This window comes from Hippopotamus amphibius, chromosome 1, assembly GCF_030028045.1.
Source record: "Hippopotamus amphibius kiboko isolate mHipAmp2 chromosome 1, mHipAmp2.hap2, whole genome shotgun sequence".
In the NCBI taxonomy this organism is placed as follows: domain Eukaryota; kingdom Metazoa; phylum Chordata; class Mammalia; order Artiodactyla; family Hippopotamidae; genus Hippopotamus; species Hippopotamus amphibius.
In genome coordinates, this window is record NC_080186.1 from 200,221,159 (window position 1) to 200,247,722 (window position 26,564).

General features: G+C 34.9%; 1 protein-coding gene across 10 annotated transcripts in view; it reads left to right on the top strand.

Annotated features, from left to right (window-relative positions):
• SKIC3 (SKI3 subunit of superkiller complex) overlaps nt 1-26,564 on the top strand; it is a 164,570-nt gene that overhangs the window by 83,642 nt on the left and 54,364 nt on the right. For all 10 annotated transcript variants that reach the window (XM_057738973.1, XM_057738908.1, XM_057738936.1 and 7 more), the window contains 17 exons: nt 1,258-1,348; nt 4,706-4,849; nt 5,943-6,034; nt 6,438-6,513; nt 7,038-7,178; nt 10,259-10,357; nt 10,466-10,574; nt 17,565-17,705; nt 18,535-18,636; nt 19,487-19,626; nt 21,898-21,984; nt 22,092-22,195; nt 22,660-22,786; nt 23,419-23,598; nt 23,958-24,082; nt 25,008-25,261; nt 26,441-26,543. In XM_057738973.1, coding sequence (XP_057594956.1) covers nt 1,259-1,348; nt 4,706-4,849; nt 5,943-6,034; nt 6,438-6,513; nt 7,038-7,178; nt 10,259-10,357; nt 10,466-10,574; nt 17,565-17,705; nt 18,535-18,636; nt 19,487-19,626; nt 21,898-21,984; nt 22,092-22,195; nt 22,660-22,786; nt 23,419-23,598; nt 23,958-24,082; nt 25,008-25,261; nt 26,441-26,543 — 2,114 coding nt within the window. In that variant the 5' untranslated portion in view covers nt 1,258. The remainder of the gene's footprint in view (nt 1-1,257; nt 1,349-4,705; nt 4,850-5,942; nt 6,035-6,437; nt 6,514-7,037; nt 7,179-10,258; nt 10,358-10,465; nt 10,575-17,564; nt 17,706-18,534; nt 18,637-19,486; nt 19,627-21,897; nt 21,985-22,091; nt 22,196-22,659; nt 22,787-23,418; nt 23,599-23,957; nt 24,083-25,007; nt 25,262-26,440; nt 26,544-26,564) is intronic.

Genomic DNA, 26,564 nt, shown 5'->3' on the forward strand with positions numbered 1-26,564 from the left:
ATGTCAGTGAGCCATTTCCTTGGTTCATTTTTCTGCCTTGAACATCAGTGGTCTATAATGACCTAATATTTACCTAGCTTTGTTTTGCCTTCTTGGGATTAGAATTCAATGGAGTTGGCAGAAAAATACAGGTATTTCTTTTTTCAACATCAAGTTGTAGTTGAATTTGACTGGTTTACTGGTAAACCAGAATAAGCTATGAAATCTTAAGATATGTTAGTTTATTTAAAATTACATTAGTATATCTTATATTTTAAGTGAAGAAATACTTTGTCTACCAATTAAAATCTTTTATTTATGTATTTATATATTTATGTATTTATGTATTTATTTTTATCGGAGTTGAAATATCTTTTTATGGCTGAAATTAGTATAGTCCTCTTGCATATTCATTGCTTTCATTTAAGTGTAAACATTAAGCTTATTTCTCTTCAAAGAATACCATATTATGGAGAATACTATATTATTGTAATCCTAAAGTAATTCTTACTGTGAAGAAAGTTAATATCCTAATTTGTATTTTATCGAAATTAACATTAGAACAGAATGCTTGCTTAAACTCTTACATCATAGTTACTGAAATTTATTTGTGTTAGTGTTTTTGCTCTGTGACTTGCACTTATTCTACTTGCTCTGTGTAGAATTGGATTGAGATTGGCATGTATTTTTGGCCCTGGTCCATAAAATTATCTGTGTGTTAGCCTAGTATATGGGGAGTGGGTATCTTTCAAATACAACTCAATTTCAACAAATATTTATTAATATATACAATTTGTCAGATACTGGGTACTGAGGATACAGCAGTTAAACAGCAGCAATAACCCAATAACAACAGACAAAAATCCCTGCCCGCCTTGGAACTTACGTTCTGGTGGGGTTGGGGAACAGATAATAAATAAGATAAATAAATAGAATATATAATAATATATTAGATGGTGACAAGTGCTTTGAAAAAAAGTAAATGCAGTGTTAGGGAGGAGGTTAGGGACTGTTGAATAGTTGGGAATTGGGGGGGCAGAAAGTGTTCAAATTTTACATAGTGTGGCAAGGGAAGGTTTCATTGAGGAAGTAACATTTGAGTAAAAATCTGAAGAGATGATCTGAAACATAAAATATGTTTATTTTAGGGGGAAAGAATGTTCCATATGGAAGGAATTATGTGTGCCTTTTTCAGAGGTTAAGTTTGTTAAATTTGTTCTAACTGTTACAGTTAGGCAGGTATCATTGTAGGTTCATTCAGTCTTTTTATTTTGACAGCATGTCCAGCAAGGAAGTAAAGACTGCTCTAAAAAGTGCCAGAGATGCAATCAGAAACAAAGAATACAAAGAAGCTTTGAAACATTGTAAGGTAACCAATATTTTTTTTCTTCCACAATAAAAATGTTACCCATTTATAAGTATCACTGATTTGTAATATGTGAATCACTTACTGTCTAAATACAACAAAAGTGGTGAGGTTTTTTAAGTAGAACTATCAGAGTGACTGTGCCAGGATAAGCTGCTTCTGCCACTTAATTTTGTCTTCCTCTGTATTGGTAACTTACCAAAGCCAAGCTCTCAAAACCTGAATGCTTCTTAGGTGTCTTTTGATGGGTTGTACTATGGGACACTATTGTATCTTAAAGTTTTTGTTCTTTAATGGTATGTTGACATTTTAATTCTGTTTGGTTTGCGGATGGGAGAATCAGGATTCTAAAGCTCCTTTATATGCTGATGGGAATGTTCCAGTCCAGAGGGAGGAATTGAAGGTGCAGGAGAGGTACAGGGCAGTGGTAGGAGTTAAGTCCCTGGGAGGGTGAGTGAAGATGGGATCCAGAGTGTGAGAGGAGGGCTTTTGATACTTATTCCATCTTCACAGGAGGGAAGATAGATGCAGATCCATAGCTGTCGGGTTTGTAGGTTTGGGGGTGGGAAGATAAATGTCCCCCTCTGATGGCTTCTGTTTTCTCAGTGAAGTGTAAGCTGAGGATGGAGAAGGGGTTGTGTAGGAGGTTTGAGACAGAAGAAGGTATGAAATAGTTGTCATTCATAGTGAGAAAAGAAACTTACTAGTAAGGATGAGAAAGATAACTAGGCCCTAATGAATGCCCATTTGAAATTTCATGTTATTAAAGTGAAATTGGTAAACTCAGCTGTGTAGTTTCTTCATTCATGTTAAACTTCTCAGGTTTGGAGATGGGCAAGGTGGAATTCAGCTTTGGGTAGTAAGAAAGTTGAGGGGAAAGAGAGGCAAAGGAGTTGAGGATATTTACAAGGGAGTGACAACAGTGATGGGTCATGGAGTCAAAGATGGAAAAGGAGAGATAAGAATTGAGAAGTGGGGTGGTAGTGGAAGGGGGGTGAGGCAAAAAAAAAATTGGACATAACAGAAGTTAAAGAATTGTTACCATAACAGTAACTGAACTGGGAGGATAGGAGAGGTGCATGCTGGAAACCCAGGTTTTGGATGGCTGAGTAGAGCTGCGGGTAGGTGACTGGGAGGCCGTGGCATTCGTTGAGTCTTCCGCATGAATGTTAGAATGATTACAGGAATTGAAGTGGAGAGGAAGGATACATTTTCACTGAAGGAAAGGGGAGTTCCTAGGAGATTGGTAAATGGTAGCAACAAGAAGGATATTTTTTGTGGTATAGTTGAGTGGCTTGACCTTCAAAGGTACTGGGGTTTTTGAAGGAGGGAGGAGCAGAAGAAGAATGCAGGTGTCAGTGTGAGCAAGGAGAACCCTTTCCTCACCTCCTGGTCGGTGGTATGTGGGATATACGAGAGAAGAAATCAGCTGCAGCATGTAAGATCTGTAGGGGAATAGCTGAGTTTCGTTGTGGCAGAACTTGGCACAGTTAAAAGAAAGGTTGAAAATAGAGAGGGCCCTTGACTGTCCAGATTGGGAGTTCCAGAGGTTACAATAAAGAGTTTAGGACAGTGGGAGGGAGAGATTTGGGTAATACTGGGGGAAATAAATACATACAGTATAGGATGAGAGTCTTAAGGGGTGAAGGATGCCCTTGTGAGGTTAGGTTTTTAGTGGTGACTGAGCCCAGCAGGGATGGAGGCCATGACAGAACTAGTCCTAATATAGCAGAAGGTGGGCAGTCTGTTCAAACTGGGGGAGAAAAGAAGGAGGTGGGGGAGGGGGAGGGACTGTTTCCTTTAGCACTGGGCTGATCTAACTAATACACATATGAATCTATTTCTGTTATTATATACAGTAGCACCACAGCAGTCTTCTTTCTGATTCAGATATGAATTCCTATAATTTATACCAGAGAGACTCAACAAGAAAGCAAGGATGGGGAACTGGTCAGTGGCAAATATATGATTACTTATGTGTAGTGACCAGAATGTTGATTGAGACTAAATGAAACTTTTAGTGAAGAGATGTTGCACCTTAGTGTACTTGCTGTGTCTTGTCTGATTTATCACCTTGTCTGCTTGTGTGCCTCTACAACCCAGTTTAAGCATTCCTTTAGGGAGCCTCCAGTGACTTGTGTGGATGGAGTTTGGAGTCGGGTGCTTTTTTCTTTACAATATCTCAGAACTCCATCCTTGCTTTCACTACATTGTTATAATTATTTCCTTAAAAGTCTGTTTCAGATTCCGAAAACCTGCTCATCAGGCAGATAACAGGTCCTTACTGATTGTGGGTTGACTATGGCATTTATCATGTGTTCAGCAGTTACGTTGGTGCTTGGGACACAAGCGTTAATAAGGCCCCAGTGTTTGGAGCTTAGCTTTGGTGGTTACCTCATTGTTGCTGGTTTTTTGGGAGGTAGTGCTATGGGATAGAGTGGAGCTTGTGCTGTATATTGGTGACAGATTGCTAGAAGTGTTATGCGGATATATGTAAGCCTGGTAATCTGACCATTTCAACTCATGGAAATGTTATTTTCTCTAGAATATGTAAAACTTTAAGAGCTAATTTCATTTTAGCTACTGGTTTTGTTTTTCTTTCACCAGAACATCTTTGCTTTCTATTTCAAATTATTTTTACCTTAGCAAGTAGTTGTTACTTCTGAAAGCAGTAGCTCTGCATGTAATTTTTATTCTAGTTGACAGGTGTTGTTTAAACATTCATTGCCACTATTTATTTTGAAAATACTTGGTACAGTCACATTGGAGTCAACCTACTTTCCTAGCTATAATTTCAATGAAAAAGACCTGTTGAATATGGGGAGATGTTATCATAGTGAAGGAAAATATGGGAGTTGGGTGAGGTGAAATGATATGGAAAATAGTTTTGTGAGTGACTAGCAGCAGTGTGGCATGGAGGCAGGCAGAATGGTTGGGTGGTAAGAATGGTCTTGTTTTTTTTTTTTTTTTTTAATTTTTATTTATTTATTTATTTTTTTATTTTTTTGGGGGTACACCAGGTTCAGTCAACTGTTTTTATACACATATCCCCGTAGGTCTTGTTTTTTTTATACTTAGTGTTCTCAAGGGGCAGAGGAAGGCATTTGGTAGAGGCCTCAGGAGTACTTGGGCAGCTTTTAAAAAATATGCCTCGTATTTCAGACCCCTTACAGTCACCGATCCAGCCCAGCTCCCTCTCCCTGAGGAAACTGAAGACCAAAGAGGTTAAGTGGTATTCTTAAGATCGCCCATTTAGTGGTAGATCCAGATTTCCTGACTCTTAGGTAGACTGTCTTTTGATTGTTGTTTGTCCATGAGCTTCCAAAATTTAATTACCTTCTCTTTTAATTTTTCAATCAGACAGTGTTAAAACAAGAGAAAAATAACTATAATGCCTGGGTTTTTATTGGTGTTGCTGCAGCCGAGCTAGAACAACCTGATCAGGCCCAGGGTGCCTATAAGAAAGCTGCTGAACTAGAGCCAGACCAATTACTAGCTTGGCAGGTATGTAGACATTTGTTTTACTATATTATAGGAAAGAAGTTTTTCCCATTTTTCAAAATATAGGTAACAGCTTTACAATTAACATTTAAACTTCCATTTACTCAGTATAAGAAAAAAAAATTAAAATTTATTGATCTTTTAAACCTGAAAATTAGTTGAAAAAAAAATTGTGCCAAGGATGCTGTTTACCACTGTTTAATCTCCAGTCCAATGGATTATTTCCAAATGTTAGGACAGAAATTGAAACATGATTATATAAATCTCCAACTTAATTATATGTGCATATGAGAGACTTATGAAGAATATTCTTTATGCTTACCTGAGGGAAAAGAAATGTATATTAATATGTTTTAAAAAATGAAATAGTATAAAAAATATGAAATTCTGTATCTTTGGGTATTAAATTCTGTTTTCTTACTTAATGGTCTTTGTGGTTTTAACTTGGCTTCTCCAGCTTTTTCATATTTAATAACTTTGTGTCATATCTCAGTCGCATCTTAGACACTATGATTAATAGGGATAGTGGGCTCTGGAGAACATGAACCTGTTTGTCTCAGGTTCCCACGAACAAGAACGTGAGTAGGGTTATCTGGTAACAACTCTCTGATGCCAGCTTTTATTATGTACTGATTGGTTTAGGATATCTGACCTATATATGAAGCAAAAATGACAATTTCTACAGACTACTGGAATTTTTCTTGTTTGACCATGTAAAGTAGTGTCACATGGTAACGTCTTAGGGGTTAAGATTGCATAAAAATTATTAAAAGGTATTTTTTTAAAATTGTGAAACACTTCAAATATATTTTCAAAAGTAAAGAGAATGGTAAAATGAACCCCTCTATGCCAGCCATCCAGCTTCAATAAAAACCCACTCATGGCCAATATTTTTTCATCTTCAAATTTGATACTTTCACCTACTCCCTTCTACCCCCTATTATTTGGAGGCACATCCCAGACATTTTATGTCATCTGTAAATTATAATAGTCTCTGTCATAAATAATCTTTATAGATTGTCAGTTTATTTAGCAAAATAAATGTGAGCACACTAGATATCTTTGGAAGAATAATCTCCGGTGTTTCCTCTTTTAGGGGTTAGCAAGCTTGTATGAGAAATGTAATCACATAAATGCTAAGGATGACTTACCTGGCGTTTACCAAAAGCTCCTGGATCTTTATGAAAGGTAATCAATATGTGAGGAAAGGCTAGTTTCTTTAATAGCTTGAATTAGAATAAACTGATTAAAAATTATATAGACCTACTCCAGACATTTACTGGGAATTGGGAATCATTTTTCTTTCAAACTATTGTTACAGAATCTCTTGGTAATGATTGAAACACTGATAGTAAGGGGATTGACTCATTTGAGAACCGTGATATTATTTTAGTCAATGTAATAGAAGATAATATTTCCTAAAGCTTTTTTATGAGAGGCTCATTTTATAAATTTTACTGCAGTGTGATAGAGGATATGTTCTAATTTATAATAGTGCCTAGTGTTATTTTGGGGATATTTTAATTTTTGTGCCTTAAGTCCTCAGTTGTTTTCATTAATCAGATTCAAAATCCTTTTTTTCTATTCCAAGTGTCGACAAACAGAAGTGGTGTGATGTCTGTAAGAAACTTGTGGATCTGTATCACCAAGAAAAGAAACACGTAGAGGTTGGTTAATGATTTGCTGTGGTAGTAGATTTCTTTTAATAAAACTATTATTAAAAGAAAGCTTTCATTTAGCTGAAGGAAAAATTAAAAAATTAACATGTAGTATGGTATCAAAACAAATTACAGTGCTTTGAAAGCTGTAACTTGGAATTCAAATTTCAGGTGTCATAATTTCCAAACTTTTTTGAAACTGGGCAAAGATAAATAAATAAGTAAAAGTATCATCTGTAGAATTTATTCACCTGGTTGTGGTGTCCCATTGCTGATGCTGTAAGTTATAAAGATTGGGGCACGTAGTCATTATTCCTGTATGTACCCTGGTGTGTCAGTCATACTTCTAATATAAGGGCTATGTGGATTTGCCCAATCATCTTATTTTTTATGGAATTCATAATAGATGGAGTTCTGTGCTTTTGCTATTTTTAGGTATTAGCAGATAAAAATATTTTTATTTGTGGATTTAAAATTTTTTAATAGCATTTTAGTATTTTAGATAAAGTAACCATTTTAAATTTCCTTGATAGGTGGCCCGAACATGGCACAAATTGATAAAGACACGGCAGGAAGAAGGTGCAGACAACCAAGAGCTTCATCAGCTATGGAAGAAGTTGACTCAGTTGCTGGCTGAGAGTACTGAGGATCAGAATAATGAGACCCAGCAGCTGGTACTGACCCATTTATTCCTTGCAGTTTGTGTTTTGAAAGTTGATCATTCAGTTGAATTTAGAAAATGGAAACATAATGATATAATTTAGAAAAATACTGTATGTCAGACTAGGTGTTTTATAGATGTTCGATTTTAAATTCATAGAGGCTCTTCCTGATAAAGTCAGAATTACAGGCCTGCAGTTTCATACTAAGTCTGGACAGAGTGGAAATGATATTCAGGGTATCAGAATTTTACTTCCTTGTATTCATAAGAATTCACAATAAATCAGTTACTTAATCACTGTAAAAAAGAAACCACGAAATTGGCTTTTACAGAACTGCTATAATTTCTAAAAAGTTGTATCTTAAAGGTATGTTTCTTTATATTTATGAACTGTGAATACTAAATTACTTTCAGATTTAACAATTCAACTAGAGTATTTTATTAAATTTTAATTGGAGTATAGTTGATTTACAGTGTTGTATTAGTTTCAGGTATACAGCAAAGTGCATCAGTTATACATATACATATATCCACTCTTTTCTAGATTCTCTTCCCACATAGGCCATTACAAAGTATTGAGTAGAGTTCCCTGTGCTATACAGTAGGTCCTTATTAGTTATGTATTTTATATATAGTAGTGTGTATATGTCAATCCCAATCTCCCGATTTATCCCTCACCTACCTTTTCCCCCTAGTAACCATAAGTTTGTTTTCTACATCTGTGACTCTGTTTCTGTCCTGTAAACAAATTCATTTGTACAATTTTTTTTTTTTTTAGATTCCACATATAAGCGATATCATATATTTGTCTTTGATGACTTACTTCACTCAGTGTGACATTCTCTGGGTACAATCAATCATGTTGCTGCAAATGGCATCATTTTGTTCTTTTTTTATGGCTGAGTAATACTCTGTTGTATATACGTACTATATCTTCTTTATCCATTCCTCTGTTGATGGACATTTAGATTCCTCCCATGTCTTGGCTATTGTGAATAGTGCTGCAGTGAACATTGGGGTGCATGTATCTTTTTGAATTATGGTTTTCTCTGGTTTTCCCAGGAGTAGAATTGCTGGGTCATATGGTAGTTCTAGTTTTAGTTTTTTAAGGAACCGCCATACTGTTCTCCATAGTGGCTGTATTAATTTACATTCCCACCAACAGGGTAAGATGGTTCCTTTTTCTCCACATCCTCTCCAGCATTTATTGTTTGTGGGCTTTTTGATGATGGCCATTCTGATTGGTGTGAGGTGATACCTTATTATAGTTTTGATTTGCATTTCTCTAATAATTAGTGATGTTGAACATCTTTTCATATGCTTTTTGGCCATCTGTATATCTTCTTTGGAGAAATGTCTGTTTCGATGTTTGGCCCATTTTTTGATAGGGCTTTTTTTTTTATATTGAGCTACATGAACTATTTGTATATTTTGGAGATTAATCCCTTGTCAGTTGTATTTTATTTAGAGTATATTTAGTATTTAGAGTACTTATACCTAGAAACATTCGTTTTTAATGTACAGATTTCAAGTAATTGAAAACAATTTTTAAAAGACTAAAAAAACCCATTGGTTTTGAATCGTAATTGGAAAATACTTTCATCATTCTATTTTTTATCTTTGTAAGTTTAAAACTAAACTTAATTTCTTAGAGTAAATAAACAATGTACACTTGTTAAATTGAATGGAATTTTTAAATGTAAACAATTATAGACTCTATAGGATTGGAAGCTCATTTCTTTGTATGTTTGTTCATTTGTTTACTTATTAATTTGCTCCTTTAATTAGAAAATGTTTAAATATTTATGGAGAACCTATTACTATGTATCAGGCAATGTCCTAAGTGCTAGAGATGAAAATGTGAGAATAAGATTTGCATTTCTTTGTGTATTAGTTTATCTGCGTATAGATTCAGATGTGGAAAAAATTGAGTATTGACAAAATTAGATGATTTATCAACTTCTCTTAAACATGTCTTCATATTATAACTTCATTATTTCCTTAAAATAGTATAGTTTACCAGAATATCAAACACATACCAAAATAAGTAAAAATTTTTTTGAATTATCTATGCTCTACTCCTCCATGAAAGAGAACTAATTATACTTATCACTTTAAGAATTGATTTCTAGCTGTTAACAATAGGATAAAAGGATTTTTGGGGGGGAGAGGGTCATTTTCACCTTGAATGCTAGTGATACTCTGCCTTATTTAAGTCTGTTCATTAAAAAAATATCACATATTTTCCATGTGAATTAATTTCATTACTGTGTTTTTAAACCTGTTACGCTAGACTGTTTGTTAGGCTTCCTTTTTTTTTTGCAAAGTCATTACCTTGCATCAGAGGAGTAAAATTCTACTTATTTATGAAGACTTTATACCCTACTTTACAAAGAAAATTTGAGGTGGTGAACTGTATTATGAATTTTCATTATAAAGTCATGGAAATTCATTTTGAAAAATGTAGAACTTATGTAACCAAATGAATGGTATTCTTTAAAGTGCTTGCCTTGGATTCTGGTTTTGCTGTTCTTGCTGAGGAAATATTTAGAAGGCTTCTTTTGGAATTTTCTTCAAAGTCAGTTAATAATACTGTATGAGAAATGATTTCATTATAGTTCAGTCATATCTCTGGTTTTTTTTTTTTTTTTTTGAACTTCATAAAAATTTCTTTTTAAGATTGAAGATTTGCTATCGTGAAGATGTTCCAAAGGCTGTACTGGTGATTTCAGAAGAGGTGTTTTAAAAGTGATCTGAGCAGTAGCAGCTACACTGACATATGAGACTATACCTCTCGACTACTTAGTAGGGAGCAGCAACACTTACAAGAATGTTTTTTAAGTTAATGTCACTAATTTTTAGTTATCCCTTGTTAGTTCAGTACAGTCTGCTGGGCCAGTTGGAGTTAGATGTATTCTAACCTTAATTATACATTTTTTTCCTCGTTGAAATTGTAGGGCCAGACAATAAAACACATTTGCAGTTACTAGTTGAGGGTATGGTTTGCATAAGTGAGTCTTCTGTGTTCAACTATTTATTACATTTGTCATTTAAGTATGCTACAGATGATAGCTTTTTGTTTCTTTGTTTCAGCTTCTAACTGCTTTTGAGAATGCTCTGGGCTTATCAGATAAGATTCCTGGTGAAGATCACCAAGTGCTTTATAGACGTTTTATTCAGTGTTTATCCAAAGTAAGTTGATTTTTATAATCTCTAACGTGACTTTTCTATTCTAATTAGGAAAGTGCTCACAAGTATATTTTATTGCTACTCAGTTTATTTTACTTTTGTATTTTCAAGTTTCCTCACGAGACTGCTAGGTTGAAGAAGGCCTGTGAAGGGATGATAAACATCTATCCTACTCTACAATATCCATTAGAAGTGCTTTGTTTGCATTTAATTGAATCAGGTAATTTCTTCTTTATTGTATTGTGTGTCCCAGAGGTGTGAGTGATGCTGTAAATAAAAAATTATTTTAGTGCCTGTTGGGTGTACGGTATTGTTTCAGTCTTTCTGGACGTGAGAGGAAGTACAGTATGTATTCTTTATGCACGTGAAAAGGCCAAGAAACAGAGCAAAGTATAGTGACACAGAGGAATTATGAGCTACTGAGTTCATTGTTGATCTGTGAAGTTTTTTTGAAGGTGGGAATTGATGAAGGTCTTGAATTTTTCATAGAAATTAGATGAACAGGAGGTGGTAAAAAGTACTCCACATGGCATGAGCAGAAGTATGGAACTAGGTGCAGTTTTGGGGAATAGTAAAATAGTTTTATTTGCTGTAACAGAAAAAATAACTAAGATATATTTTGATTAAGGAGGTTAGATTGTGTTACATAGGGATATGAATGTCATGCAAAAGATTTTGTGAAAGATTAGCACTCTCAGTGTTGATATTATGTCATATGTCAATGTCACAAGTACATTGTTACAAATACTATAATGTGATAAAGAAATGAAGTTTGTGAATGATCTACTTTTTTAATAAAACAGAGCAAATTCAACTCAGAGTTTGTCTTAGTGTATGCTTCATGCCATTGCTTCTTTGTGTACTTTCTTTGGGGGAAGAGAGAGAAGTAGTGACAGCTAGCTTGCTGGGAGTTGCGAAAACTCCACGCTGTGGTTGTCTTGTGCCTGTCAGTTTACGGGATGTCGACCATAATGGTTTTCATAACAGCTGCTGTCCTTTTTCCTAGTGTCTGTGCTGAAAGGTATTTTAAAAATAATTTGAATATCTTTCCTGTCCATGCCTGTATTCACCTGATTTGAATAAAGTTCATAGAAGTCAGTCATTGCGGTGAAAATAACAATACCAACACCAGTGTGGTAGTGATTGTAAATTATTGCAAAGCTTTTCTAATCCATTTAAGTTTTTTCACTTTGTTGCTAAGTGAATATAGACATGGGAATGCCTTGTATGTTAGTGACCATAACGTGTTTCATAATTGAAAGATGGTTGAAAACTACTGCTTGAGATAAATGAGGGAAAATTCCTGATACAAAAGTCTCATTGCACCTATCTTGGCTCTCCCGAATCTAACTTTTCCTTTTAAGTCTTGTACATTTTTCCCCCTTGGTGTCTGAATTAAAGTCCAGAACTCTTCAGTCTTGGTTTTTCTTATTGTGAAAAGTAAGCAGACCCCCTTTTCCTTGCTTTAACTGAGTCAAAGATAGACGTGGAAGAGCAGTTTTCACTAACATGAGAAAAGAAGACTTTAAAAGTGTTGTAGTGGTGGGAATGGAGGTTGGTACAGCCACTATGGAAAACAGTTTGGAGGTTCCTTCAAAAACTACAAATAGAACTACCATATGATCCAGTCATCCCACTCCTGGGCATATACCCAAAGAAAACCAGAATCCCAAAAGAAACTTGTACCATCATGTTTATTGCAGCACTATTTACAATAGCCAGGACATGGAAGCAACCGAAATGCCCATCAACAAATGAATGGATAAAGAAGATGTGGCATATATACACCATGGAATATTACTCAGCTATAAAAAGGGATGAGATGGAGCTATATGTAATGAGGTGGATAGACCTAGAGTCTGTCATACAGAGTGAAGTAAGTCAGAAAGAGAAGGACAAATATTGTATGCTAACTCACATATACAGAATCTAAAAATGGTACTGATGAACTCAGTGACAAGAACAAGGACGCAGATACAGAGAATGGACTGGAGAACTCGAGGTATGGGAGGGGGCGGGGGGTGAAGGGGAAACTGAGACAAAGCGAGAGAGTAGCATAGACATATATATACTACCAACTGTAAAATAGATAGTCAGTGGGAAGTTGTTGTATAACAAAGGGAGTCCAACCCGAGGATGGAAGATGTCTTAGAGGACTGGGGCGGGGAGGGTGGGGGGGACTCGAGGTGGGGGGAGTCAAGGGAGGGAGGGATTACGGGGATATGTGTATAAAAACAGATGATTGAACTTGGTGTACCCCCCCCCCCCAAAAAAAAGTGTTGTAGTGAGTAGATTTATAAAGTATAAAGTCTTATACTAATATGGCATGCAGGATAGATTGTACAGAAGACAGACTAGATTGGGTAGAATAAGTGATACCAGGAATGAATGAACTGAAGGGATGAATGAACTGGGAATATGAGAGCAGCAATTGAAAGTAATAGGTAAATGAAAAAAATAGAAGAGGTTTCTTAGAGGTGAAGGGAGGGAGAAATCAATTTTAACTTTCAGTTCTCCTGAAGAGTTGCACTAATATGGAATGATGGTTTGTACAAAAGGGAAGTTGTTGAGAGAAGGTGTCAATGAGCATTCGGGGGGAAATGCTCATCAGGGTTTGCCGTGAGAGAGCAGCAAGGTTTGGAAGCTGTTTGCATGTAGGTGAAAGTGCATGGAGTAGATGACTTCAGAGGATGCCTGAAGGGCAGAAAGGTGAAAACTGTACCTTGGCCAGTGCTGGCTGCCTTGAAGGGAAAGGGAGGAAGAGGGGGAAGAGGGAAATGGAGGACCGAGAAGCGAAGATGTCAGCGAGGAAGGTGGGGGACCCCAGTGCAAAGCCACACGGAAGGCAAGGAAAGAGCATTTCAGAAAGATCTGTCTTGAGAGATTGAGCAACTAGTTTTATGATTAGGATGCCTTTAGCAGGGCTGTCTTTTGTAATCAAAGCAATTGAATTGGACCTTAGCATACAGTGATGGGAAAAGAGTAGGAAGAAGTGGTTAGCAGGTATAAAAAGAACCAATCCAGGGACTGACTGACTTCATCTAAGGGAGAGGAGGAGGAAGCATGAGAAGGGGATAGTAGGCTTTTAGAGGAGGAGAAGAATTGCGGTAGTGTCACCTGGCAGGAGAGTTTCAAGAAGAAGGGGCTAGTTAACGTTATGGATGTTGCCTTGAGGTCAAGGAGGATGAGGCATGCTGAAAGACTTTCAGTCCAGGAAGCATGTTTATGATTTTTTAGTGTGTGTGTGTTCTGTTTGTTTTCCTCTAATAGGAAGCGTAGTTCTAAATCACCCAGTTTCTTCAGAGTTTAACAAGACCCAGTGTGTTCCCAAGACAAGTGGACTGATTTTCTTTATTGTGTGGCCTCTGGTACTCATCCCTCCACCCCTTTTTCTGCGATTACAATTGCTATTGAGAATTTCATGGCTGGTGTTCACCCTTTTCTCTCTGTTCCTGTTCAGCTATTCATAGTTTGTGCCATTCCCTCATTCTTGACCTGCTCACATGCTAATTGGCACAAGAAGATACTCTGATATTTCTTTTTGAGGACAGATTAAATGCTTTCTTAATGGGCACATATAAGCCTATAATGTGGGTTTGTCGAGTAAATATGCCCTAATATCCCAAAAAGCTTACAAAATTATAGAAGAAATAGGATCAACAAATAGCCTGCAGAGTTTTGCCCACAAATTCAATACTTGACAAAGTGTTTTAGTAGAGATAGCAAAGGTATTATGCTGATTGATTAGAGAGGGTGTTGGTTTATGTGAAAAAGAAAATATCATTCTCAAGGAAGGTTTGAGGATGGGTATTTTGCAGAATTGAAAGAGAGATCTAAATCCTGGCAAAGGGGAGTGGGTAGTGGATATTTACATGCATGGTACACCACGGAAGACTTTCCCTGCTGAAATGTTGGTTGCAAGGATTTGTGGAATGGAGTGGTTCAGGCTAGGTACATTCTGAGGTGAAGCATTTTTCTGGGGTGAAAGTTTAATAGTTTAATGCAGGACAGTAAGAAGCTGTGCTTACTGATTTATTTTTTCTTTTTGTTTTCTCTTCTTTTCATTGCTCCCTTAAGCTAAACTTTCTATGTATTAAGAACTTCTGAAAATCTGTAACATCTCTTAAAGGCTGATCTATCCTCCCCCAGAGTACCTTAGTACCTGCAGAATTTGCTACTTCACAGCAGTTAATCACTGGGTTCTTTTCCACTGGGGACAAATATATTTCATTTTCTTTTGTCCTCCTTTGCATATTGAGGCTTGAAGATTCATTTTCAAAATGACTCAGTTTATAAAGCTTCACATAACAAGTAGTAAATAGCTTTCACAGTTGTCATCTGATGAAATGTTATTTCATGATAAATGACCTTTTTGGTTTATTTTGTTTTGCTTTATTGCTGAAATGCAGAAGGATAAGAAAGCTTGGTTCTTCAAACCCAAACAGAAAAGAACATAAGATTTTGTATTCTAGAAATATTAGAAAATCCTGGTGGAAATAAAGAGTACATGCTGTTTTTCTCCCCCTATGCTAGGTTAATTTAAAAGAAAAATTCTGTAGCACTGATGGGTTTCTTTGGGATGTCAGAAATAAATTAGTATTTTAAAAAAACCTCTTGCCTTTTTTGTGATACCCTTTAGGAAACAGAATTCTTATAGGTATTACTTAGCATCTATGCTAAAGCTTTTCAGAACATTTTATCAGCTCCAAGTCTAGCTTGCCTTATTGACAAATAAAAATAATATTTCCAGACTGTTTTAAAGTCACTAAATCTGGGATCTTAGACTCTTTTAAATGTTAAAAAGAGCAGATAAGTTAAATAAATGATTTTCTATTGAAAAACAATGAAGTCTATTTCCTTTCTACTTTTATCCTCCACGTTTTGGGTAGTATTTTCAACAAGAATTAGTATGTTTGATGGTTTTTGTGAACACTGTAGAGAAGTCTTCTAAGTGCCACTTGGTCATGTGTAGAGAGTATGTTATCCAGGGCTAGACGTGAATATAGTCTTCCCAAATCTCTTTTTGTTTCTGTAATTGTGCTCCCAGATGTTTGCAAAGGGGAATATGTTAGGAAAATTTACCTCGTTTGAAAGGTTTTTGTGTTAATTCTAGGCCTTTTGGAAACTATTTTCATCTACCTATTCACACTTTGCTCACCTGTGTGTGGTTTTTAGTTACCCTAACTATGATGATCATTGGAAAGATGCATGATTGGCTTTTCTTCTTTTCATCCCAGGTGTGTTTTCTGTAATGTGGGCAGTTTTCATTGTCAAGGTAGTCTGTTGTGAATTGTGTTTCTATGGGATAAGAGAGTTTTCACTTGGGTAGAAATTGAAGGTAAAATTTTTGTAGCCATTTTATTTTCTTTTTTAGAATGGTGAATGTTTTTAATTTTCTGTAGTAATTCTCAGCTATTACCTATTAATAGACTAAGCCTTTTGGGACATGAATTCATAACGGCATTTTTAAAGGATCATTACAATATGTAGTGAGTGTCTACCATGTATAAGATACTATACTAGTCTCTACCCTTCAGAAATTACTATTTAGCTGCAGAGGCAACAAAGGCAGGGTATGTATGTCGTGAAGACAATAATACAATTGGTATATGGTTTTGGTAAATACTGTAGACTGCTGGTTCTCTGAACCGGTAGCATCAGTATCACCTGAGAACTTGTTTTAGAAAGGCAGATTCTCAGGTCTACTACCAGACCTCCTGAATCAGAAACTTTGAGGGTGGGGTTCAGCATTTTTTGTTTCAACAGGTCCTCCAGGTTATTCTGATATCTAGTTTAGATAATACCACTGGATAAAAAGGGGGGTGGGACCCAGTGGTTTGCTTTTGGAGGATATAGGGTATATGGAACTAGGCATATCCATTCTTGGAATTCATATTTATGTAAATGATAGTAAGAACATATTGACAGAAGGGAAATTTTTGTCTAGAAGCAGGCTTGTATCTTTCTTACTGGCTTATTAACCAAAGTAGTATTTCTTCCAATTTATTTTCATATTTCACCAAACAGTGCTGAAGTTTTAATTCTTTAGCTGTTATGAATTCTTTGAATTTTGGGTGCTAACTTGGACTTCTAAATTAATATATAAAATATTACTTAGGCATTTTTCATGGTTGTATATCTAGTTTTGAAAGTTTTGAAATATGTAAGCTAAATGGTATCATGCAAAGAATTCACCTTTGACATTTGTTACTGAAACAGTGGTTCCATATATGGTTTGGGACTATCTGTTTTATATAGATATTAAAGCCATCAGGTCTCTTCTTCAGATAAATTATTTTTATTTGCTCCCCTTACTTATTGCTTCAAGTTGTAAATTACTCTCTCAATTACTTTTTAAGAATTTCCTTGTGTGATTAAACAATTTATTAAAGTGGTGAATGGTATTCACAGTTTATTCTCAAAACAAAAATCATATTTTCCACCTGTTTTTATGCTTTCCTGGGAACAGGAATGCTGAGTTTGATTGAGGTTTGAGAAAACGGAAATATAACAGAACCTACAATGTTTTCTAAACTAATTTTTTTTACCATAATAATTTCAAAATGTAGGCATTGGATGATTACTGCATAAGCTTAACTGTTAACTTATATAGGAAAAGAAGGTTTTGAAGAATTCAGAAATGTACTGCTGAACTTGTGAACTTAAGAAAAATGTGACTAAGTCTTTGTATAGTATCTTGCTAAGTAGCCTGTCTTTTGATCGTGGGCCGCTGGGAGAGTCCACTGCATCTGGCATCTTGGCTGCCACATCTCTAGCAGCACATTGTTGTCCAGGGAGAGAGGTTGGTGAAGATACTGTCCTTTGACAGGGATTCTTCATCTAACAAGCAAAATTATTATTGCTGAATAGGAAAGGGAGACCTGGTGGTGAGCAGTGGGCTGAGTCTTAGCCTTGTGGCAAATAGCAGTAGGTTTCTTGCTTGAAACCCTTGAGTATGACAGCAGGTTTGGTTTACCCATGCTGTTGTATGTAAAGTGGTTTCTACTTCTGGTATTTAAGAAGAAGAAGGAACATAATTTTCTTTATGGAATGTTAATATTTTCTACATTTGTTGGTCTCTTTAAGTTTTGAATCCTGGAATCAGCATATGGAGGTGTAGGTATGTGTAAGATAGCTTTTGAGATTTAAGTGTATAGGTTTTGACACATATAGGTATGTATATGCTAATAATTTTTTCTTTTAATTCCAGGAAGTCTTAGTGATGAGGGAGAGCAGTATTGTTGTAGATTAGTGGAAATGGATTCAAAAAGTGGCCCAGGCCTCATTGGTTTAGGCATTAAAGCATTACAAGACAAAAAGTATGAAGATGCTGTTGGGAACTTAACAGAAGGTAAGTGTACAGTGTGCAGCATGTAACATGAGGTATAGTTGTTAGTCAGCAGGCATTTATCTTTGGGCCTTTCTATAAGGAATATATATATATTTAGGACAGAAACAAAAAAATGAACTTACATACTCTGGAGTCTGCTTAAGTTTGAATTCCAGCCCTGCCACTCACTAATTATCAGACCTTAGGAAAGTTAAACTCTTTGTGTCTCAGTGTTTTCATTTGTAAAATAAGGATAATGTCTCCATCCTTAGGAGACTTTAATTTAGTCTTACCAGATGTGACGTTTCTGGATGAACTTTCATTCAAATTGAGGTCTGAATGACAAATACAAGCCTGGCAGTGGGAGGAGCATTTTAGGCCAAGAGTTGAAATAGCCCTGAGGTGAGAGAAAAGCAGGTGCTCAGGGAACTCCTGTTTGTTTAGCACGATTTGAAAATGAAGTATGGGAGCAGGAAGGGGCAAGCATTGAGGCTGGAAAGGGGCCTTGCAAACCTCATTAAAGAGTTTGCATGTTATCCAAAGGGCAGCTGGGACCCAGTGGAAGGTCTTAAGTAGGGGAATTTCATAATCCCGTTTGTATTTTTAGAAATATTCTGGCTACAGTGTAGAGAATGAATTGGAGTAGATGGCAAGCACTTGCATTGATCTGAGATAGATGATGGAGGTCTGAACTGAAGTGGAGGAGCTTGGAATCAGTGTGACTTTGTGACTGACTAGATATGGGCGACAAGGGAGAGGGAAGGAGTCTGATTTCGGGAGTGGATGGTGGTGCCATTCATCTCAGTCGTAATGGAAACCTTGGATTTTGTGACTGCTGTTATCCTTTTAGGGTTAAAGGAAAGCCCTCTCTGCACAACTGGATGGTACCATCTGGCAGAAGCCCAAGTCAGAATGCATAAACCTAAGGAAGCTGTTCTTTCATGCAATCAAGGTATTCGTGACATCTTTAAGGGTCACCAACACTGTTTCTTCTCATCTTAAAGGAGAATGATATCAGTGCTTTATTTTGTATTTTAAGTTGCCAACTAATTTAAATTTCATTGAGGAGGTTAAAGAAAAGACAGAACACCATCTGTGTACATGTCTACTGTTATATTTATTTTTAAACTGACAATGAGTATTTATCAAAGGTTTCCTGCACTTGGAATTTTGACAAAGTCAGTTTAGGCTTGTGTGGTGATGCTCTGTCTTTGTAACAGGGAAGTTTCTGGTGTGTCCTATGACCTTCACTCTAATGTAGATTCTTGATTCCTCTAATGTAGATAATAGACAAGGAAAGGTATCTTAGAGCCTATTTGAATGTGTTCACATAGGTCAGGTGTGGGGGTAGGAAATCATAAAAGTGATTCACTGCTCTTGACGTACCTGGTGACCTTATCTCTGCAGCTGAGAAACAGTTTATGGTGGTTCATCCTAATTTAGCTTCTTTTCCCTTCCATTATCCTTAATGTGCTGTTTTTGTGACAGATGCTTTGGCTAAGGGTTAACCTCTGTTATGTAGCAGATGTAGATAGCCATTGTTGTGTTTCAGGATGTTCAGTTTTATTATATATTATGTGAAGATAGAGGTTTTAAATTTAGATCTATTCTGTTTTAAATTCAGATATTTTCATAAAGAGTTCAGGGAAGAATTTATGTTTAGCTTTGAATTATTCTTCATGTATATTGTTTTGACAATTTATTCTTACTGTATCTATAATTTGTTATATGTTACCCTTAAAAAGAAACAAAAAAGTGAAGTGATATGGTTGTCTTCATTCAGATGTCCTTGATTTTGTCAGCTCTGAAGAACATAGGTAATCTTGGCGTGTCTGGTGGCAGTCTTCATCAGAAGAATCTTTGTCTTCATTTGAAAGCAGAGGCTTTGATTAAACTCTCAGACTATGAATCTTCAGAGGAAGCAATTCATACTCTTGATCAGGTAGTCTCGCCATCAGAAATTTCCCTTCAACTTACTTAGTTTTCAGTCAGCCAGGCAGCAACCACTCTCTTCTTACCACAAATATTTACTTACAAAGATTTTGTGTTAGAGGTATGAATTCACCGTGTGTGCACTTTTGTAAATCATTCACATGCTTGGAAACTCCTAAAGTTGTTTGCCTCTTGGTTAAGTACTTACAATATTCTTCATGTGATGCAATTTCTTTCTTTAGTTCTTGCTCTTATTCTCCTTTTCTCTTTTGCCCTCTTGCGTTATCAATACTTGATTATTATTAATTTGGTATTCTAAATTTTTCCCTCCAGAAAATATTTCATAGATTATTGACAAGAATTATTAAGGACACTCGTAGCTTCATGGTAGGGAATGTTGCTTGTTTTCTTCAAGTTAAAAAACACTCCGAGGAAGATTGATATTTAAGAAGGAAACTGATTTCTTATTGTTTTTGTTTCAAACAGTTTGAAATTCCCTAGCAAAAATGAGTAAATTATGAATTATAACAACACAGTGCCTTTAAAGATATTTTTCAGATAAAGGCTATTTTTTTTTTTTTTTTTTGGCACACGGGCTTAGTTGCTCCGCGGCATGTGGGATCTTCCTGGAGCTGGGATCAAACCCGTGACCTCTGCATTGGCAGGCGGATTCTTAACCACTGCGCCACCTAGGAAGCCCTAAAGGCTATTTTTTGTATAAAATTAAAATTATATCACTCAGTATATTGCAGAGTTTTGAATTTTTATAAAAAAATCATTGTTTTGTAAATTTCAAAGGGCTTTGCATTTCATCGTTTTTCTTTAAAATTGGAACAGTTGTCAGGATCCTTCAAGAGCTAATATCTTATTTTCTTGTTTTCTATCAGTACTTGCCTTCCGAAATAGTGTGTTTTGTGTGAATGCTTTGGAGAGGTCTTTCCATACTTTTTTTTTTCTTTAACAAAAAACGATGAGAGTTTCCTTGAAGAACTGGTAGAATCCAAATCTGAGAGAGAAAATGTACAAGATGAGCCCAGGACATCTTACAATGCTAGAAATCAAAGAAAGTATAAATGGATTTTAGAATTATGTCAAAAGGGCTTAGGAACTTGCATGAATTGATTTTTACTGGCTAAAGAGGGGATGATTTGAGCACTAGTAACTGCAGTAGATTAAAAGACATCATTTATGTTTAAATCCATGTGTTGATGATACAAAAAACAAATCAACAAAACATCCTCAATAAAGTGAGTCTTTGAAGGATGCTAAGGAGCCAATTGGAAAAAATCAAAGTATTTATCCTGTGTTTCCTCTATGAACTGTTCCTCAGAATGATCAAATAGATAATGAGAGGAGGGGAAATTTCTCTTTGTTGAACAGTATGCCATCGAATAAGGAAAGAAGGAATGATAGAATTAGAAAATCACCATTTTGCAGTCCATGATGAATTAATAGATCTAGGCATTGAGGATCAATGGCTGCTAACATCATAAGAAAACAGACAGCTGTACATAGCCAGGTGCAAGTACACATGAGGTATTCTTGCCAGAACATCAAACCTGAATCAGATCAGACTTCTAGACCTACTAACTTACAGAAGATACAGGGGACCAGGGAGCATGTCAATGCCATGAGAATACATTCAGCAAGAGCCAGACTCTGAGAAACTGTGACAGTGGCCCATATTTTTCAACAGTTAAATTGTGAGGGATGGAAAAACCCTATAGATTAAAAGAGAGTTAAGAGACATATCAGCCAGTTGAAATGTATGTGCCTTATTTGGATTTTGATTTAAAAAATTTATTTAAATATTTTACGAGACAAGTGGTGAATTTGGACACTGGCTAATTATTTGGTGATGTTAAGGGTGTGTTGTTGGTTTTGCTTACATGTTTATAATGGTAGTATGATTATGTTATTAAAAATGAACTTATTTTTTAGATATAGATACTGAAGTCTCAGATGAGAAACTGTAATTTCTGGGGTAATCTAAGCAGGAGTGTGGTAAAATGGGTGGAGGTATAGATGAGAAAAGATTGGCTTTGAGTTAATAATTTTGAAACTGGATGACAAGTACTTGTGGGTTTATTTTGCTGTTCTCTAATTTTTTTAGTGTATTTGAAATTTTCTTTAATAAAAAGATTGCAGAGAATGAAAGTGTTAATAGTGATAGAAATTAGGAACTCCAGGTCTTTATGCTATGGTCATTCTTTAGTTAAAGCAAACTTTGCTGCATTGTGTTGCAGGAGATTGATAGCAATTCTTTACAATTGTTTTCTAGGTTTCTGATGCAAACAACATCCCAGGACTTTTGGTTCTCAAAGGCTTGGCCTATCTGAACAAAGGCTCATTAGGTGAAGCTTCAAAGGTTGGTGTTTTCATTTAAACAATTTTCTGGGTTTTTTTTTTTTTTTCTTTTTTAAGTTAAAAGTTGTTTTTATCTGGATATGGAATTGATAGATATATACTTTATAGATTATGGAAGACCTTCTCTCTTCTTACCCTGACCTGGCTGAAGCTCATGCCCTGGAGGCTTTGATTCATTTTACCAAAAAGGACTATCTACAAGCAGAAAAATGGTAAGGTTGTATTTAGATTGCTCATAAATCTAGTCATATCTTAATTTAATATTTCTTGAAAATTTGAAATAAATGGGTTTGTTAAAGATCTAGTTTTGCATAAAGTTGATCTTTGTAAATCTGTAAGCCTTAGTATTTTTAAGAAATGTATTTAGCATGTAGCACAGTAACTATAGAAAATTTCATAATGGTTTTGAAATCTCATTAGCTGATCATAATGTTAAGTAAGCTTATATAATGTTTGGTTTTACGTTCCTTTTCAGATCTTTTTTTTTTTCTTATGATCTATATCCTCAAGTAATGACTTGTTTCTAATTTAGCATCCATGAATAACTCAAACTTCGATTGTTCCAACTGGGTGTCTCTCTCTCTCTTTTTTTAATCTATCCGTCTGTCTGTCTGTCTGTCTATCTATATATCCATCCATCTATCTAAATATTCCTTCCTTCTCCTTTGTGACTTAGTCTTCAGCGAGCTCTTGAGAAAGATGCTGAAGTTGCTGAATATCATTACCAACTTGGGTTAACATATTGGTCCATGGGTGAAGAAACAAGAAAAGATAAAACAAAGGCTCTTACCCACTTTCTAAAGGTAACACATGCTATTATTTAGTTCTTAGCTGAAATGGATTCATAATAAAATCATAAGTAATGATCACCTAAGTTAGATACTTAAAATTACTCTTTACTGAAATGTTTTTTCTGTTTTATCTCTCACACATAAGGTTTTGTGAGAATGTTGTATAGGTTTTCAAGGAGAAACTTAAACCATAAAAATGTAAAAGTTACTTATTTAAGAAACGCATGTTATAGAAAATCAAACATAATTACCTCTGAAAAACAATATTGTTTTTAGGTAATTTCCACTGTATTTTTATTGGTGTATGAGTCGTATATACTTCTACATGTTTAACTTCTTATGTTTTAGATATGTAACATCTAGAAGTTTTACATTCCTATCTTGGCTCATAGAAACAGATTGATGAAATAATAACTCTAATTTCACATATCTTTTAGCAAAGAAATAGTATTTTTATAGTTGTTTCTTTTCTATAAATGGTGATGGCCAATTTTCATGTCTGCTTTGAAACTTACGCTAAAGGGTGTTTTGGCATATTTTTGTATATTTAATTTTTTTCTTTATCTGTGTATTTATCTTTTGTGTTTTTAAAGGGACCCACCCAAACAAACTTTAATATTCTGTTATCAATTTTTATTTCAAAGGCTGCTAAACTGGATTCATACATGGGCAAAGTTTTCTGCTATTTAGGTCATTATTACAGAGATGTAGTAGGAGATAAAAGCAGAGCCCGTGGATGTTACAGGAAAGCTTTCGAATTAGATGACACTGATGCTGAATCTGGAGCTGCAGCAGTTGACTTAAGTGTGGAGCTTGAAGAGATGGTATATCTAATAATTTAAATACTTTCATCTTTTTTTTTTAATCCTGAGTATAGAAATAGAAATATTTTAATATGTGTAATTGAAAGTGATTATTTTTTATTTTTATTTGTAGATGCTATAGACATATTTCTGCCACTGCTTGTATATGGAGTAAATTTTCTTTTTGTTGGCAGGTATTAAATTACTTAATGTTGAAAGTGTGGTTCAGTGTATACCCAGTATATACCAGTATATACTTTAAAAAATCAGTGTAAGTTTAAAAAATCAGAAGCAGTAAGTGAAAATATATCTGTTTATATAAGTGTTCAGTATTTTTATAATATTTAATATCTCTAATATTAGTCTTTTCTTTTTATTAGGAAACTGCCTTAGCTATCCTAACAACAGTCACTCAAAAGGCAAGTGCTGGAACAGCAAAATGGGCCTGGCTTAGACGAGGACTATACTATTTGAAAGCTGGTCAACATTCTCAAGCCGTGGCTGAGTAAGGCATCTTTCTATATTTAACCTCAGTTAGGCAGCCTAATGGTTCCTTAAATTAAACTCCATTTATATCCAAAATGAACTTACAAGTTGCCTCATACCAGGTTGTATTTCAAGGGAAGAAATAGCAAAATTTATTTATGGTTAATTGGCTCTTATTATCTGCATGGCACTGGAATTACAAAATTGGATTAACTGATGTCCTTGTGTTAAGAAGACAGCCATCCATTGAAGTGAAGTCTTAATAGTATCATGTATATAGTAAGTTTTCAATAGAAATTTAAGGAATGATAAAAAGCCAAGGTTAATATCTTTGTTGTTCTCCCATTGACAAGCATTGTTTTGGGGGCAGGGGAGACATTGGCAGCTTGAAGGACACTTGGAACAGCTCACTTTTAGTAATTTGGTTTGAACTGAGTAAAGAAAATACGTTTGAATCAAAGTTGTTTCTGATTTATGTTAATACCTAGAATACAGGCATTTAAAATTTTTTCATAGCTATGGAATTTGGTCAGAAATTTAAAGTGTGCCTATTGTTCCTGTTTTTCAACTCTCATTTTTGTTTTGGTAGGAGGCTTGGTGGGGGCTTATAGACTGTGATGAGGCATATTGAGATATATACCTATTCTGATAGGATAGGAAACTGGAGTTCTGTCACATAGTCAAGGAAAAGAAATTTTTGTGAGCATTTCTTCAAAAAAATATTTTGTTTTTATTCATTCCAAAATTACAGTAAAATTTCTTACTATTAAAAAAATTCATGTCATAAAAGTAACAGGTATACTTGCTTTAAATAAATATGGGTTTTCCCTTTTATCCATAGGAGGAAGCATGGATATGTGTGATTCAGTTACTTTGTGTTTTTCTTTCAGATGTGGAAGTAGTTCTGTTACTTTTAGTTCTCTTACACTTTCTTGAAATTTTAGTTTACAGGCAGCATTAAGGGCAGACCCAAAGGACTTCAATTGTTGGGAGTCATTAGGAGAGGCATACTTAAGCAGAGGTGGCTATACCACAGCCTTGAAATCCTTCACAAAAGCCAGTGAGCTGAACCCAGAATCCACATACAGTGTGTTTAAGGTTGCAGCAATACAGCAAATCCTAGGCAAATATAAAGAGGCGGTAGCTCAATACCAGCTGATCATTAAAAAGAAAGAAGATTATGTGCCTGCTTTGAAAGGTAATTTCTTTCTAATAGCTCCTTTAACTTTTGTGATACTGAAATACAAAATTCTTGAATAAATTTCTAAATGTATTGAGTAACTTGAAAAGGACTTCTTTAGTCAACAGCAAGTGTCCAGTATGAACCTCTTATAGTAAATAGCTTGTTATATAGATTTGAATATAAAAAGATTAAATTTTGTTTCATAACAGTTAATAAGTAGTAATATGATAGGACTTAGCTTTTAGATAAATAATGTGATAGCTATTGGATCTAAAAATGCATCTCTAAAACAAGAATTTCCCTGCTCTTATATTTTGATAATTAACTCACTATATCCTCAGAATATCTTAATACCTTTTAGTTAGTTACTTTGTAAATTATAGGATCTCATTTTTCCAGTTTTTGAACTTTAGAGGCAACTTGCATTGTTTTGTAATTATCTAAGTTAATTTTAGTTCCTTTATAGATACCCATTCCTTCTTAACAAATTATTTTTGGTAATTTAAAGTAAAATACCATCATTCATATTTAATTAATTTTTTAATGATTATTTCTAACCATTAAAGAAAATCTGGAGCTCATTATATTTGGTTTCCTCCATTTCCTTTTTGTTTCAAAGAAACAATGGCGGATTTAATTCAGAAATAGTGTACGTTTTAAGTGACATGTAACTTAGGCCATGAAATCCTTTTTTAAAAAAATATGTAAAACTCCTTAACAGAAGGAGGACTCACATTTATTAAATGTTTATTAGGCATTTTAGGAAATTGCTATTTCATTTAATTTTCATAGTATAGGTTGCTATATGGTTTTGAATATAAAGAGATCAAATCTTATTTCACAGTACCTAATAAATAGTAATATGATAGCAAGTAGCATATTAGATATTATTAGGTAATCCCCATTTTCAAAGCTAAGATTTTAAGAGGTAAGTAATTTGCCCAAAATTAAGGAACTTCTTAGGTTCCATTGATAGTTTTTATCTCTTAGTACATGTTTACTCCAACAGAACCCTACCATTTGAATTCCTTAATAAATGTATGCAAAACCATGCTTAAAGGTAATTTTTATAAAATACCATTAAATTTTGTTTTCTGGAAAGTGGCTGTATTATAATACCAACAAATTTATTTGATGTTCATTCTCAGTGTTTCTTTTACATATTTTAACAACTACAAACTTACCTGATTTTAGGTTTGGGTGAATGCCATCTCATGATGGCAAAAGCAGCTCTAGTCGATTATCTTGATGGGAAAGCTGTAGACTACATAGAGAAAGCACTGGAATATTTTACTCGGTTAGTATTATTATTCATTGT